General features: G+C 40.7%; 1 protein-coding gene across 1 annotated transcript; it reads right to left on the reverse strand.

The window, feature by feature from the left end:
• Nucleotides 1–4167: 4167 nt before the first annotated feature.
• Nucleotides 4168–12665, reverse strand: LOC129693312 (E3 ubiquitin-protein ligase UBR5-like; the record flags this gene model as incomplete). Its single annotated transcript, XM_055630160.1, has 5 exons — nt 4168–5253; nt 6422–6507; nt 8687–8831; nt 10870–11012; nt 12512–12665. Coding segments are annotated over 5 exons (741 nt in total), but the record flags the coding sequence as incomplete, so codon positions are not given.
• Nucleotides 12666–13628: the final 963 nt, after the last annotated feature.

A 13628-nucleotide genomic window follows, 5' to 3' on the forward strand; every position in this document is an offset into this window, starting at 1 on the left:
CTTCAAACTGATGTCAGGGGAGTGGGCGGGACAGATAGAATATAGTCTGAGAGTAAGATCGCTGGGAGAACTGGGACAGCAAAGGTTAATTGTTGTCTGGCCATTGACGAGCAACATGCTGAAATTTATCTTCCACAAGTTATTTCTTATTTTCACAATTGACTAATTGGGTGGTAAAATAGCTTAACTGTGCCTTGGCTGAAGGACAAAGTATATTTAACCTCTCATGGCTATATTAATTGGAACAAATCATAATACTTAATTTAAAATGTATCCAATGATAAACAGATGAAGCAAACAAAAGGGCTTTTCCCCACCAGGTTTAATAGTCACACACAAAATGTAAAGCATTCTCTTGTTTTATTTGGAATTCCCCTACTTCCCTCTGAACAAGAACCTTTGATCAAACTTTCGACAAAGGCAGCAGTGAAATTTCAGAAACATTTTCAGTTCCCCTAGGCCCAACGACCATAAATCACAGTGTAACAATACATGATCTGCTGTCATCTTTGGCTGCAGTTAGGCTAACAGGTTACTGATTACCCAAAAGCCTAGAAGGTTACAGTCAAAGCCACTACAGCCTGTGGTTTGGACTTTATTTCTTATTTTCACAATTGACTAATTGGGTGGTAAAATAGCACTGCCAGTTGAGCCGCTGCATCACAGCGCCAGAGACTGTTTCAATCCCAACCTCAGTTGCTTTCTATCTGTAGTCAACATGTTCTCACTACGACTGTTTTGGCTTCCTCTGGGTGCTTCATTTCCTACAACATCCCATACATGCAGTTTGGTAGGTTAATAGGCCACAAAATAAAACCTGCCTCTACTGCATGTAAAGGAATGGTAGAATCCTGGAGGGTGGGGATTGTTGATGACAGTTCTGTGGGACTTAAAAACAAAATAATCAATGTAGGATTAGTGCAAATGGGTAGTTGATGGCTGAAATGACAGGCAATGGGCCTGGTCTTGTGTTGTATCTAGGACGTCATCTATTCCCTCCTACTGCAACTTGCTCAATGTCTCAAAGGACATCCGTACTGCTCTATCCATTTCTTGTGGTAATGGATTCCATATTCTCACAATTCTTTTGGTAGTTATAGTGTAGTTAGGGGATATGGGGAGAAGGCAGGAATGGGATACTGATTGGGGATGATCAGCCATGATCACATTGAATGGTGGTGCTGGCTCGAAGGGCCAAATGGCCTACTCCTGCACCTATTATCTATTGTTACAGTAATTGAAAAGGATCATCCAAATTCTTGCCTCTAATCCACATAGACTCACATCTTCCAAATGACAAATGCCCATTTTATTCTATCAAAATATACTTGTTCATATTTATACAGAACTTAATTTTCTTGTTATTTGCCCGCCCTGCAAGCTGATTAATATCATCCTCTAATTTGTTGGCAGTCTCTTTAGGAAAAACATTGTCTGCTTGCTACCACCCCTACCTCCAAAACCTCCCACCACCATCTTTCCCTTTTCCCCACAATATGCTAAGACCTTCATTACATAATTGTATTTATTTCCATTGCCTAAATCCTAAATGTAAAATTCAAACAGTAGCCCCTTGCAGAACTTCATAATTAATTTGCTTCCATTGGAATTAACCACCCATTCTGACATTGTTAGCTTATTGGTGCTTCTCATTGAACACCTTTTGAACATTTAGATAAATTCAACCAAAGCATTACCATTCCCCATGCTGTTGAATGTCAGTTTAAAAGGATTTAACGTTTGTACAGCCATATAACAATTACAGCACGGAAACAGGCCATCTCGGCCCTTCTAGTCCGTGCCGAACACGTATTCTCCCCTAGTCCCATCTACCTAACCCTCCATTCCTTTCCCGCCCATATAACTATCCAATTTTTTTTTAAATGATAAAATCGAACCTGCCTCCACCACCTTCACTGGAAGCTCATTCCACACAGCTACCACTCTCTGAGTAAAGAGGTTCCCCCTCATGTTACCCCTAAACTTCTGTCCCTTAATTCTCGTCATGTCCTCTTGTTTGAATCTGCCCTACTCTCAGTGGGAAAAGCTTATCCACGTCAACTCTGTCTATCCCTCTCATCATTTTAAAGACCTCTATCAAGTCCCCCCTTAACCTTCTGCACTCCAAAGAATAAAGACCTAACGTTCAACCTTTCTCTGTAACTTAGTTGCTGAAACCCGGGCAACATTCTAGTAAATCTCCTCTGTACTCTCTCTATTTTGTTGACATCCTTCCTATAATTAGGCAACCAAAATTGTACACCATACTCCAGAATTGGCCTCACCAATGCCTTGTACAATTTTAACATTACATCCCAACTTCTATACTCAATGCTCTGATTTATAAAGGCCAGCACACCAAAAGCTTTCTTTACCACCCTATCTACATGAGATTCCACTTTCAGGGAACTGTGCACAGTTATTCCCAGATCCCTCTGTTCACCTGCATTCTTCAATTCCCTACCATTTACCATGCACGTCCTATTTTGATTTGTCCTGCCAAGATGTAGCACCTCACACTTATCAGCATTAAACTCCATCTGCCATCTTTCAGCCCACTCTTCAACTGGCATAAATCTCTCTGTAGACTTTGAAAATCTACTTCATTATCCACAACATCACCTATCTTAGTATCATCTGCATACTTACTAATCCAATTTACCACACCATCATCCAGATCATTGATGTACATGACAAACAACAGTGGACCCAACACAGATCCCTGTGGCATCCCACTAGTCACTGGCCTCCAACCTGACAAACAGCCATCCACCATTACTCTCTGGCATCTCTCATTCAGCCACTGTTGAATCCATCTTGCTACTCCACCATTAATATCCAACAATTGAACCTTCTTAACCAACCTTCCATGAGGAACCTTGTCAAAGGCCTTACTGAAGTCCATATACACAACATCCACTGCTTTACCCTCATCAATTTCCCGAGTAACCTCTTCAAAAAATTCAAGAAGATTAGTCAAACATGACCTTCCAGGCACAAATCCATGTTGACTGTTCCTAATCAGACCCTGTTTATCCAGATGCTTATATATATTATCTCTAAGTATCCTTTCCATTAATTTGCCCACCACTGACATCAAACTAACAGGTCTATAATTGCTAGGTTTACTCTTAGACCCCTTTTTAAACAATGGAACAACATGCGCAGTACACCAGTACAAGCAAACCATTTCCTTTTGAAATCGATATTGACATGACATTATCATACTTTGTATTTGTTCATGTTGTACTCTCCAGAAAATTGAAAATAAGGTGCAAATTGAGGGATCTCAATAGTGTTAATATTATTTCATGATAAAAATCAACTTTTATAATTAATCTGGATCAATGCTTTTAGATATATAATATTAAGAATGTTGGCACTGTTTTGAATGAATTTAGATAGGAACTGAGTGTTTGAAATGCTGTCCACTCACAGCCTGATGTGGTTTTCACTGATTCCTCAGTTATTAGAATAAGAAGGTACACAAAAATGCTGGAGAAACTCAGCAGGTGCAGCAGCATCTATGGAGCGAAGGAAATAGGCGACGTTTCGGGCTGAAACCCTTCTTCAGACTGATGGGGGGTGGGGGGGGGGGGGGGGGAGAAGGAAGGAAAAAGGGAGGAGGAGCCCGAGGGCGGGGGGGATGGGAGGAGACAGCTCGAGGGTTAAGGAAGGGGAGGAGACAGCAAAGGGTTAAGGAAGGGGAGGAGACAGCAATGGGGTTAGACTAAGAAGGCTGTTTTTAACATGATGTTCATGAAGTTACAAGTTAAATCAACTTTCAAAAATCAGTATATGTCTCAAATGCTACCAGTTGCTATTTTAATTACCCTGCAATAGATCAAGGGATTATTCTCCAAAACGGGGAATACAAATTAGTTTTTCAGGTTACAATCTCAAGACCAACATAATGCAATGAATTAAAAAGTGAATCAATATGGTGCTATGTTTTTTTCTATTATGTAAGAACTGACTATTTACAATGTAAAACAAGTAATGGGTTCACACATCGATCACAAAAGTCCTGATAACTTCAGTATTTTCTGTTGCACACAAGGAAAAGCATTACACATCAAGTATAAAGTTATCACAAAAGTAGGGGAATAAGTGGAGATACTAAAGGGGCGCGTGAGGAGGCGACAGGAGTGCGTGAACTGCAGCAAGAACAGAGAATGCAAATTTCCTTTATTTTTATATAAAAATGCACTTTTCTACATGTGCACTGGTTTGCCAACTCTTTGGTACAGTACACAATTTGATATCTGAAACCTAAACAAACCATTTGTTAAACTTAATGAATACCCAAACCAATGATTTTTTTTTTTAAGTAGCTTGGATAAATAGAAGCATACTGTACAACCTGCACAAAGCAAGGCTCAGTTTTACATTTTGTGACTGAATGGTACTGTCAATACCAAAACTAAACATATTTATAAATTAAATGAGTCCGTACCAGTTTAAGTCAGCTTAACTGTGTCTTGGCTGAAGGACAAAGTATATTTAACCTCTCATGGCAATATTAATTGGAACAAATCATAATACTTAATTTAAAATGTATCCAATGATAAACAGATGAAGCAAACAAAAGGGCTTTTCCCCACCAGGTTTAATAGTCACACACAAAATGTAAAGCATTCTCTTGTTTTATTTGGAATTCCCCTACTTCCCTCTGTACAAGAACCTTTGATCAAACTTTCGACAAAGGCAGCAGTGAAATTTCAGAAACATTTTCAGTTCCCCTAGGCCTAATGACCATAAATCACAGTGTAACAATACATGATCTGCTGTCATCTTTGGCTGCGGTTAGGCTAACAGGTTACTGATTAGCCAAAAGCCTAGAAAGTTACAGTCAAAGCCACTACAGCCTGTGGTTTGGACTTTCAGCTACAAGCCAAATACAGGAATGTTCACCACCATAGAACCTCCAGGTGTGTGACAGCATTAACTTCCATCAATTTTATAGACAAATGAAAAATTAATCTACAAAACTTGGACCTAGTTATATTATTACACACAGTACACACATTTTATTATACTCTACACAAAACCAAAGTTCTTGGTCTTAATGGCTAGTAACAGTTTTTGTTTGAGAATTTGTTTGGAGGAATAAAGTGGGACATATAGACGCGAGATGCAGGTATTTGCAGTTGGAAGATGTTGATCATCGGGTGGTCTAATAGTGATTGAAGGCATTGGTTGGAAACCTTCCTCACTGGCAGGCAATGATGGACTTGATGTCCAGAAGTAAACCTGAAGTTCAGAAAGAAAACATCATTATCAGCAAACTAGTTTTAATACATCTTGTTGGGCCTTTGTTATCACCCAAATACTGATCAATGACTACTCTGCTGCAGGAGACTTCAACCATCTTCTATCGCTGGCATTATTATTAAATCCCCATCAGTGACGTATTGAAGGATACTGTCGACTGGGAAAACAAACTGGGCAAGCCACATAAACACTGTGGTCAAACAAGGTTAGTTATCAGTCTCCTCAAAACTTTTGCCCCGTCTATAAAAGGCACATCAAATGTGAAATTGAACACTTGCCAGTATGTGTGTAACTTCAACTAGTCTTAAGCTCAATACCATCACAATAGAACAATCCTTTGATTTGTACCAATCCACCAAGCAAAACATTCACTTCTTCTACCGCAAGGACTTGCACTGGCGGTTCAGTTGTAGAATTCTTGGCTGGCACGCGGGAGGACCAGGTTCGATTTCCGGTCAATGCAATACAACATTTGTGGCGGCATGGTGGCGCAACTGTAGAGTTGCTGCCTTACAGCGATAGAGACCCGGGTTCGACCCCGACTATAGGCGCTGTCTTTACGGAGCTTGTATATTCTACCCGTGACCCTATGGGTTTTATCCAGGTGCTCTGGTTTTCTCCCACATTCCAAAGACGGCAGGCTTATAGATTAATTTGCTTCAGTCAAAATACAGGGATCATTAGTCGGCATGGACTCGGGGGGCTGAAGGGCCTGTTTCCATGCTGTATCACTAAATTAACACTAAACCAAACTACTATGTACAAGAGCTAGAATATGTATATTTTTAAATGGAGTTTGTTCTTTTTAATAGCACTGTAAAAACACAATTTCTACCATCAAAGAGATCAAAAGCAGGTCAGAGAAACACCAGCTTTTACAGGTTTCAAACCATCTTGAGCTGGAAATAGATCGGTTGTTCATTCATCGCCAATAGGTTCAAATACAGGAATGATCGACCCAACATAATTGTGTTAATAATCTCGATAGAGGGAATGCAACTATTCAAGGTTGTAGATCACCATCACCTTCTGAAGGGCAATAAATACTCGGTGTGGCACCCTTGTCGCATAAACAAAGCTTTATCAAGAACAAAGGAAATATTTTGGTGGTCTCTAATTTTTCAAACCTATAAAATGCAATTCTTACCAGATCCTGTCTTTCTGTCATGCTCATCTTTTCCACAATGGACCAGAACCAACGCTTGAATTGTAATAACTTTTCAGCATTTTCACCTGAAAGTAACAAAAGTTAAGTTTTTACACATGGGTGTTTGGGATTAGCCTGCATATGTTAATTTTGCTTATAATTTTCTCTATCAAAGTATACTTCTTTGATCACATAAGGATGTAATTTTCAAACTCCTTATGGATACAAATGAATTCCATATTTGTATGAATGATACTGTCGACACATAATGTCAAGGTCATTTATACGAGTCAAAGAGGGGTGCCTAAATACATTGTGAGAATTCTGGCTTACTGGTATGCCCACCAGACTATGCAAGTAAAATGGGGCAATAGGGTCTCAGCCCCATTTGGGGTTAGCAGTGGTGTAAGACAAGGGGGAAATTTGGTCCCCAGTCATTTTTAATCTTTATATTGATGATCTGTCCAAGCAATTGAAAGCCTGTAATACTAGGTGCATGATTGGTATTATTTTAGGGAACCATATTATGTATGCAGATGATCTTGTGATCTTTAGTCCATCTAGCGCTGGTCTCCAGCAGCTCCTTACTACATGTTCTGTGTATGGTGTGAAACATGATATTAAATATAATGCTGGTAAGAGTGCTGTTATGATCTGTAGAACCAAAGAGGATAAATATCTAACATTTCCTGATTTAAATTTGTCCGACAATAATCTTAGTGTCTGTAATAAGGAAAAGTATCTTGGACATTTTATTACGGAACAAATGACAGATGAGGATATTTGTAGGCAACGACGCATGCTGTATGTACAGGCAAATATTCTCTTGCGTAAGTTTGGTGCGTGTGCAGATGCGGTGAAGATGTCGCTGTTTAGAGCATATTGCACAGCACTCTATACTGCGCACCTGTGGTCGAACTACAAAAAGACAAGTTTGCAGAGACTAAGGGTAGCGTATAATGATGCCATGAGAACACTGCTAAGGAAACCTAGATGGTGTAGTGCTAGTAACATGTTTGTGGCTGCATGAGTCAGTACTTTAGAAGCTATCCTAAGAAATCATATGTATAAATTCATTTGCAGGATAAATTACTCTTAAAATATAATTATCGTGGCCTTCTCAAACATAAGGTTTAGCACAACACGCTACAAATCCCAGTTGTGGAGACACTGGTATCGCTGTCTCGTTGTAGGACACTGATCTTTCTTTTTATTCTGGATTTTAAATCATGTATTGTGTTTTTTTTGTATATATTTTATGATGTTTTGATAAGTAATATACCAAGCTTTTATATGTATTTTAAGGTGTTTTTATATGCAATGTTTTTTTTTTAATGTAATGTTGTCTTTTAAAAGCCTGGACCTCTAGCCTGAAATGAAGTTTAATAATTTTACCTAAATGTAAAATTCTCAATACTACAAGAAAAGGTCTGTCCTCTGATGAGAAGGCATGAAGAATTAAAAAAAAGTGCCAGACAATATTTCCCATGGGCCGGTAAACTTAACCAGCTAACAACTAAGAAATGTTTTGCGACTATTTAGGCCATGTTGCTGCCAAAGAGAAAAAAATAATAACATTTAAGCTACACAATCTAATTCATAACTACAGTAACTAGCATTTTAAAAGTCAGCCAAAATTATACACAACCCAGAGTACAGATTTACTAGAATGTTGCCTGGGTTTCAGCAACTAAGTTACAGAGAAAGGTTGAACAAGTTAGGGCTTTATTCTTTGGAGCGCAGAAGGTTAAGGGGGGACTTAATAGAGGTTTTTAAAATGATGAGATGGATAGACAGAGTTGACGTGGAAAAGCTTTTCCCACTGCGAGTAGGGAAGATTCAAACAAGGGGACATGACTTGAGAATTAAGGGACTGAAGTTTAGGGGTAACATGAGGGGGAACTTCTTTACTCAGAGAGTGATGACTGTGTGGAATGAGCTTCCAGTGAAGGTGGTGGAGGCAGGTTCGTTTTTATCATTTAAAAATAAATTGGATAGTTATATGGACGGGAAGGGAATGGAAGGTTATGGTCTGAGCGCAGTTATATGGGACTAGGGGAGAATATGTGTTCGGCACGGACTAGAAGGGTCGAGATGGCCTGTTTCCGTGCTGTAAATTGTTATATGGTTACATAGCATCAGGCCAGATATTGCATTGTGCATCATTTGTTTTATTAATTTTTCCATACACTAGACACAGATTCAATAGCTAAAGCTTAATATTAATTCATGCCAATAGCCCCAAAGTAATTTGTTGCTTCATACCAGACTCATCATTGAAAGATGTATAACTAATCAGCATCTGGACATTCACTTCTCCGCAGCCATTGACTAAGAGCCTAAAATCTTCTGCTGTTAGATCTTCAAGTGAATTTTTAGGAAGAACGTCCAGCAATCCTTTCCGCATAGCCTATAAAATGATCAAATATCAATGTTAGTTGTAGCATAATGTAGTCCAAAAAATGCAACATAACACTGAAAACACTCAAATTACAATGTATACTAACTATTTAGGAAGGCAAAACAACAGGAAGGATGTGATTGCATTGGAAAATGTGCAGAGGAGATGTTGCCTGGACTAGATGACTTTAGTTGTGAGGAGAGAATGGATAGACTGGACTTCTTTTCAATGGAATGGAGGTGGCTGAAGGGTGACCTGAAGGATGTATAGACTATGAGAGGCATAGATAGGCTACATAGTTTTTTTTTTCCTATGGTACGGATATGTGTTATTTTTAAAAGTGAGACATAGAATTTTTAAAGGACACCTGAGCAGCAAGTTCAATTAGGCGGTTGATAGCTGGAACATGCTGCTAGAGGAGTTAGTGGGACCAGACACAATTACAAATTTAACAAGCATTTGGATGAACATTCAAATAGAAGGGTACGGGTTTAATGCAAGCCAATGGGATTGGTGTATTTGGGCAAGATGGCCAGCACAGTTGCGGTGGGTTGAGAGGCCCAATTCTGTAAAGTAGAACTCTATGATGCTAAATGACATACTGTGCAGCTACTCTGTTTCTCTGGAGTTCTCCAATCAGACTTGCTGAAAGAAAGACAATCTACACTCACAGGGTGTTATAACCTGGCCAGGGTGTAAAGGATTTTGGTAACCCTTGGTAATCAAATAAGGCAGTATGTATGCACAACCAAAAATGATCAAAGGCAAATTAGGTTTAAAAAAAAAAGCAGTAGGCAAAATTTACTATTTGGAGCTGTGACTTGATGGCTAGATTATTTTTTGCTTGCTCTGGACATTACTAGACATCAAATTAGATGTCCATTTAGATTTCACAATTGGGATGGGGCTTTGATGGCTTTCAAAACTGTCAATGGAGTTTTGGAAGTGAAGCTTCTCCTTCTGAATAGCATTTTCCATACCCTAACACCAGTCGGGGCCATGTTCATGGCCTCTGGGATGCATTTGGCCACGTAATTCATCCACTGGATCTGGATTTGGCCATTATAGCCACAGTGTAATGGTGGGTGGCCAGTAAAACCTGATGTTCTGTGCCCAAATTAGTTTTAGCAAAGAGAGTGAGAAGAATATGCTTTAAAAATGATCTCAATCCTTCATTACCTGTATTGTTTAATGGGTGATGAGTGTGTAGGGGCTTAAAACACAGACAATATGCCACTCAGAAAAAAGAGAAAAATGTAATCCATTATTTTTAATCCCAATTTTGATTTTGCAGTTAATTTTCTTCAGTGTTTTTAGGCTACAACAGTAGGAGTGTGGTATCATAAGGAGGAAAAAGGAGGACACAGCAATCCCATCTTCTTTTATTTGTTCTTTATCTGAGATGGGATTGCTGTGTCCTCCTTTTTCCTCCTTATGATACCACACTCATAGAGGGGATCTTATAGAAACTTACAAAATTCTTAAGGGGTTGGACAGGCTAGATGCAGGAAGATTGTTCCCGATGTTGGGGAAGTCCAGGACAAGGGGTCACAGCTTAAGGATAAGGGGGAAATCCTTTAAAACCGAGATGAGAAGAACTTTTTTCACAGAGAGTGGTGAATCTCTGGAACTCTCTGCCGCAGAGGGTAGTCAAGGCCAGTTCATTGGCTATATTTAAGATGGAGTTAGATGTGGCCCTTGTGGCTAAGGGGATCAGGGGGTATGGAGAGAAGGCAGGTACGTGATACCGAGTTGGATGATCAGCCATGATCATATTGAATGGTGGTGCAGGCTCGAAGGGCCGAATGGCCTACTCCTGCACCTAATTTCTATGTTTCTATATATTCTTACGCTAGAACAAAATTTAAATTCTCATAATCTTGGAAAAGTCTCACTACGGAGCAAAACATCAAGAAACGAAAAAGCACATTTTCAACACAACAGCGTTTCCATAGCATTAACAGGTTTACTGACTGGTTTTGAAGAATTCAAATGTGATTTTTTCTAACAAAAACAACAAATTTGCACTAGGAAAATATCCACTTACATGAAGAGGCTGCTCAGCAACCACCAGCATTCGATATTCTGCATACTTCCTAACATATTCGTAAACATTCAAAGGAGTGACTGGAATATTGGCTCCACCAGGAACAAGTTCAACCTGCAATAATAAACATGAACATTTTCTACATGGTCACACACGACATGCAGTGGCAAAGGAGGAAAGCATTACAGTATTTTTGGATCTGTAGAGGCAGTCGATCAGATTGTTTCCACCAAACAGAGCAGAAAATAAATACTAAAATAGCTGCAAGTTTGATGTCAAGAGGCATCTGTATTCTCATGAAAGTTTAATCAGTTATAAAAACATTAAAAGTATTGTGTTAATTTTGTGATATTTGTTGTGTACACAATAAATGGTTAAATAATTAAGCTTGTTCTTTTTCTCGGAGCACAAGAGATTGCAGATACTGAAACCTGGAGCAAAAATAAGCAGCTACAGGAAATCACAGGGTCAGGCAATACCTGTAGAGGGACATCGATAGTCAAAGCTTTGTGTCATCACCTTTCCTCTGGATTAGAGACCAATCAAGAGGAAGGGTCTCAACCTGCAAAGTTGTCTGTCCATTCTCCACCACAGATGCTGCCTGACCTATAATCATGTGGTTTTTGGATCCAAATGAAACAATGCAAATGTTCTAACTTGTTGATACTTGCAGCTAGCAATTCGAATTACCACAGAGATCAACAGGTTAGAATCTATACTATAATTTCCGTAACACGTCTGAATAGCACAATATTTTGTGCAACTTCAAATGTGCCTTGTGACTTTTGTGTATCTGCCTAGTAACGTATCTGCAAATATACTTATTGTGGGTCATCACATTCATTCATAGAACCCAGAACAGGAACGGGCCCTTCAGCCCACTGTGTCTTACATGATGCCTGGACCAACTGCACATAATCCATATCCCTCCATTCCTTTTAAATGTCACTATCTCATCTGACCCCATCTCCATCTTCCAGCCATTAGGGCCTGTCCCACTAACGCAACTTTTTAGCGACTGTCTTCGATCTTCAAGCTCGAGGGCACTCGCCTGAAAAACCTCGAGCTGGATCGACCGTCAGTGATGAAACCGCGAGCTGGACCGACCGTCAACACACACACACAAACACATCGCAAAGCAGGGGGCCAGGGAAAGTGGGGGGGAATGCTGTCTGAAATTCACACCCGGGGGGGAATGCTGTCTGAAATTCACACCCGCGATGATTAGGAAGGTAAAAAGGGTGGCTGGCAGAGTGGCAGCAAGTCCTTAGAGAGCGCGGGGGGTGGGGGGGGGGGGGGGGGGGGGGGGGGGGGGGGGGGGGGGGGAAGAGAGAGAGAGAAAGGAGTGGAGAGACTTTTAAGAAGCCGGACAACTTTTAATAACGTTTAGCGGGCATTTAACATGTTTTCCTTGCTTCTTAAAAACTCCAATGAGCCAATTAAAATGCCCGGTCAGCAAAGGAGATTGCCTACAGATACCTCGACTATCTAGCGACCCCACTCCACTGCACTATGAGTTCAAAAGAACCATGCCGACCAATTTTTACTCGCGGAAAATCTTTCAGCATGCTGAAAAACCTTCCTCCACCAAACTGAGGCCACGAGTATGCGGGAACTTCCCTCGACCATGAAGTAGAGTTACAGTGACGTCCTGCTCGACTGTTGTTGTTGTAGTTCATGTTGTAGCCCCTGCTCGACAGTGCTTTCTTCAGGCCACCCCTGCCATTAACAGGATGCCCTTGGTCATCGAGGGGCTCTCTCCCCTCACCACTGAATAAAGTGCTGTCGGCCAGGGGCTACAAAGTGAGCAACAAGAATAGCCACGTCAACACAGTACGGACTCGCTGGTGCGCCGGTTGGAAGATGTCAGCGAGGCGGCCAGTAGTTACTCTGCATCGTCTCCCTCATTCCCACTTGCCTTCCCAGTGTCGGTGGAAGAGCAGTGAGCCCTTGTATCTATGCAGCGGAAGGGAAACGCTTGCCATCCTCCCGTCACAATAACACGAGTCATTCAGGAAACAGGACCAAACTTCTGTGCCCTGTCCAAAGTTACCGCATCCTTCCTGTATTGGAGCGACCAGACTGCACGCAATACTCCAAGTGTGGCCTAATCAAACTCCTGTAAAGCTGCACCAATACATCCTGACTCTTAAGCTCAATATCCCGATCAATGAAGGCAAGCATACCATATAGAAACATAGAAAATAAGTGCAGGAGTAGGCCATTCGGCCCTTCGAGCCTGCACCGCCATTCAATATGATCATGGCTGATCATCCCCAATCAGTACCCCGTTCCTGCCTTCTCTCCATACCCCTGATCCCATTAGCCACAAGGGCCACATCCACCTCTTAAATATAGCCAATGAACTTGCCTCAACTACCTTCTGTGCCAGAGAATTCCACAGATTCACCACTCTCTGTGTGAAAAATGTTTTTCTCATCTCGGTCCTAAAAGACTTTCCCCTTATCCTTAAACTGTGACCTCTTGTTCTGGACTTCCTCAACATCGGGAACAATCTTCCTGCATCTAGCCTGTCCAACCCCTTAAGAATTTTGTAAGTTTCAATAAGATCTCCCCTCAATCTTCTAAAATCTAGCGAGTACAAGCCGAGTCTATCCAGTCTTTCTTCATATGAAAGTCCTGCCATCCCAGGAATCAGTCTGGTGAACCTTCTCTGTACTCCCTCTATGGCAAGAATGTCTTTCCTCAGATTAGGAGATCAAAACTGTACATAATACCCCAGGTGTGGTCTCACGAAG

Source organism: Leucoraja erinacea, unplaced genomic scaffold, assembly GCF_028641065.1.
Source record: "Leucoraja erinacea ecotype New England unplaced genomic scaffold, Leri_hhj_1 Leri_256S, whole genome shotgun sequence".
NCBI lineage: Eukaryota > Metazoa > Chordata > Chondrichthyes > Rajiformes > Rajidae > Leucoraja > Leucoraja erinaceus.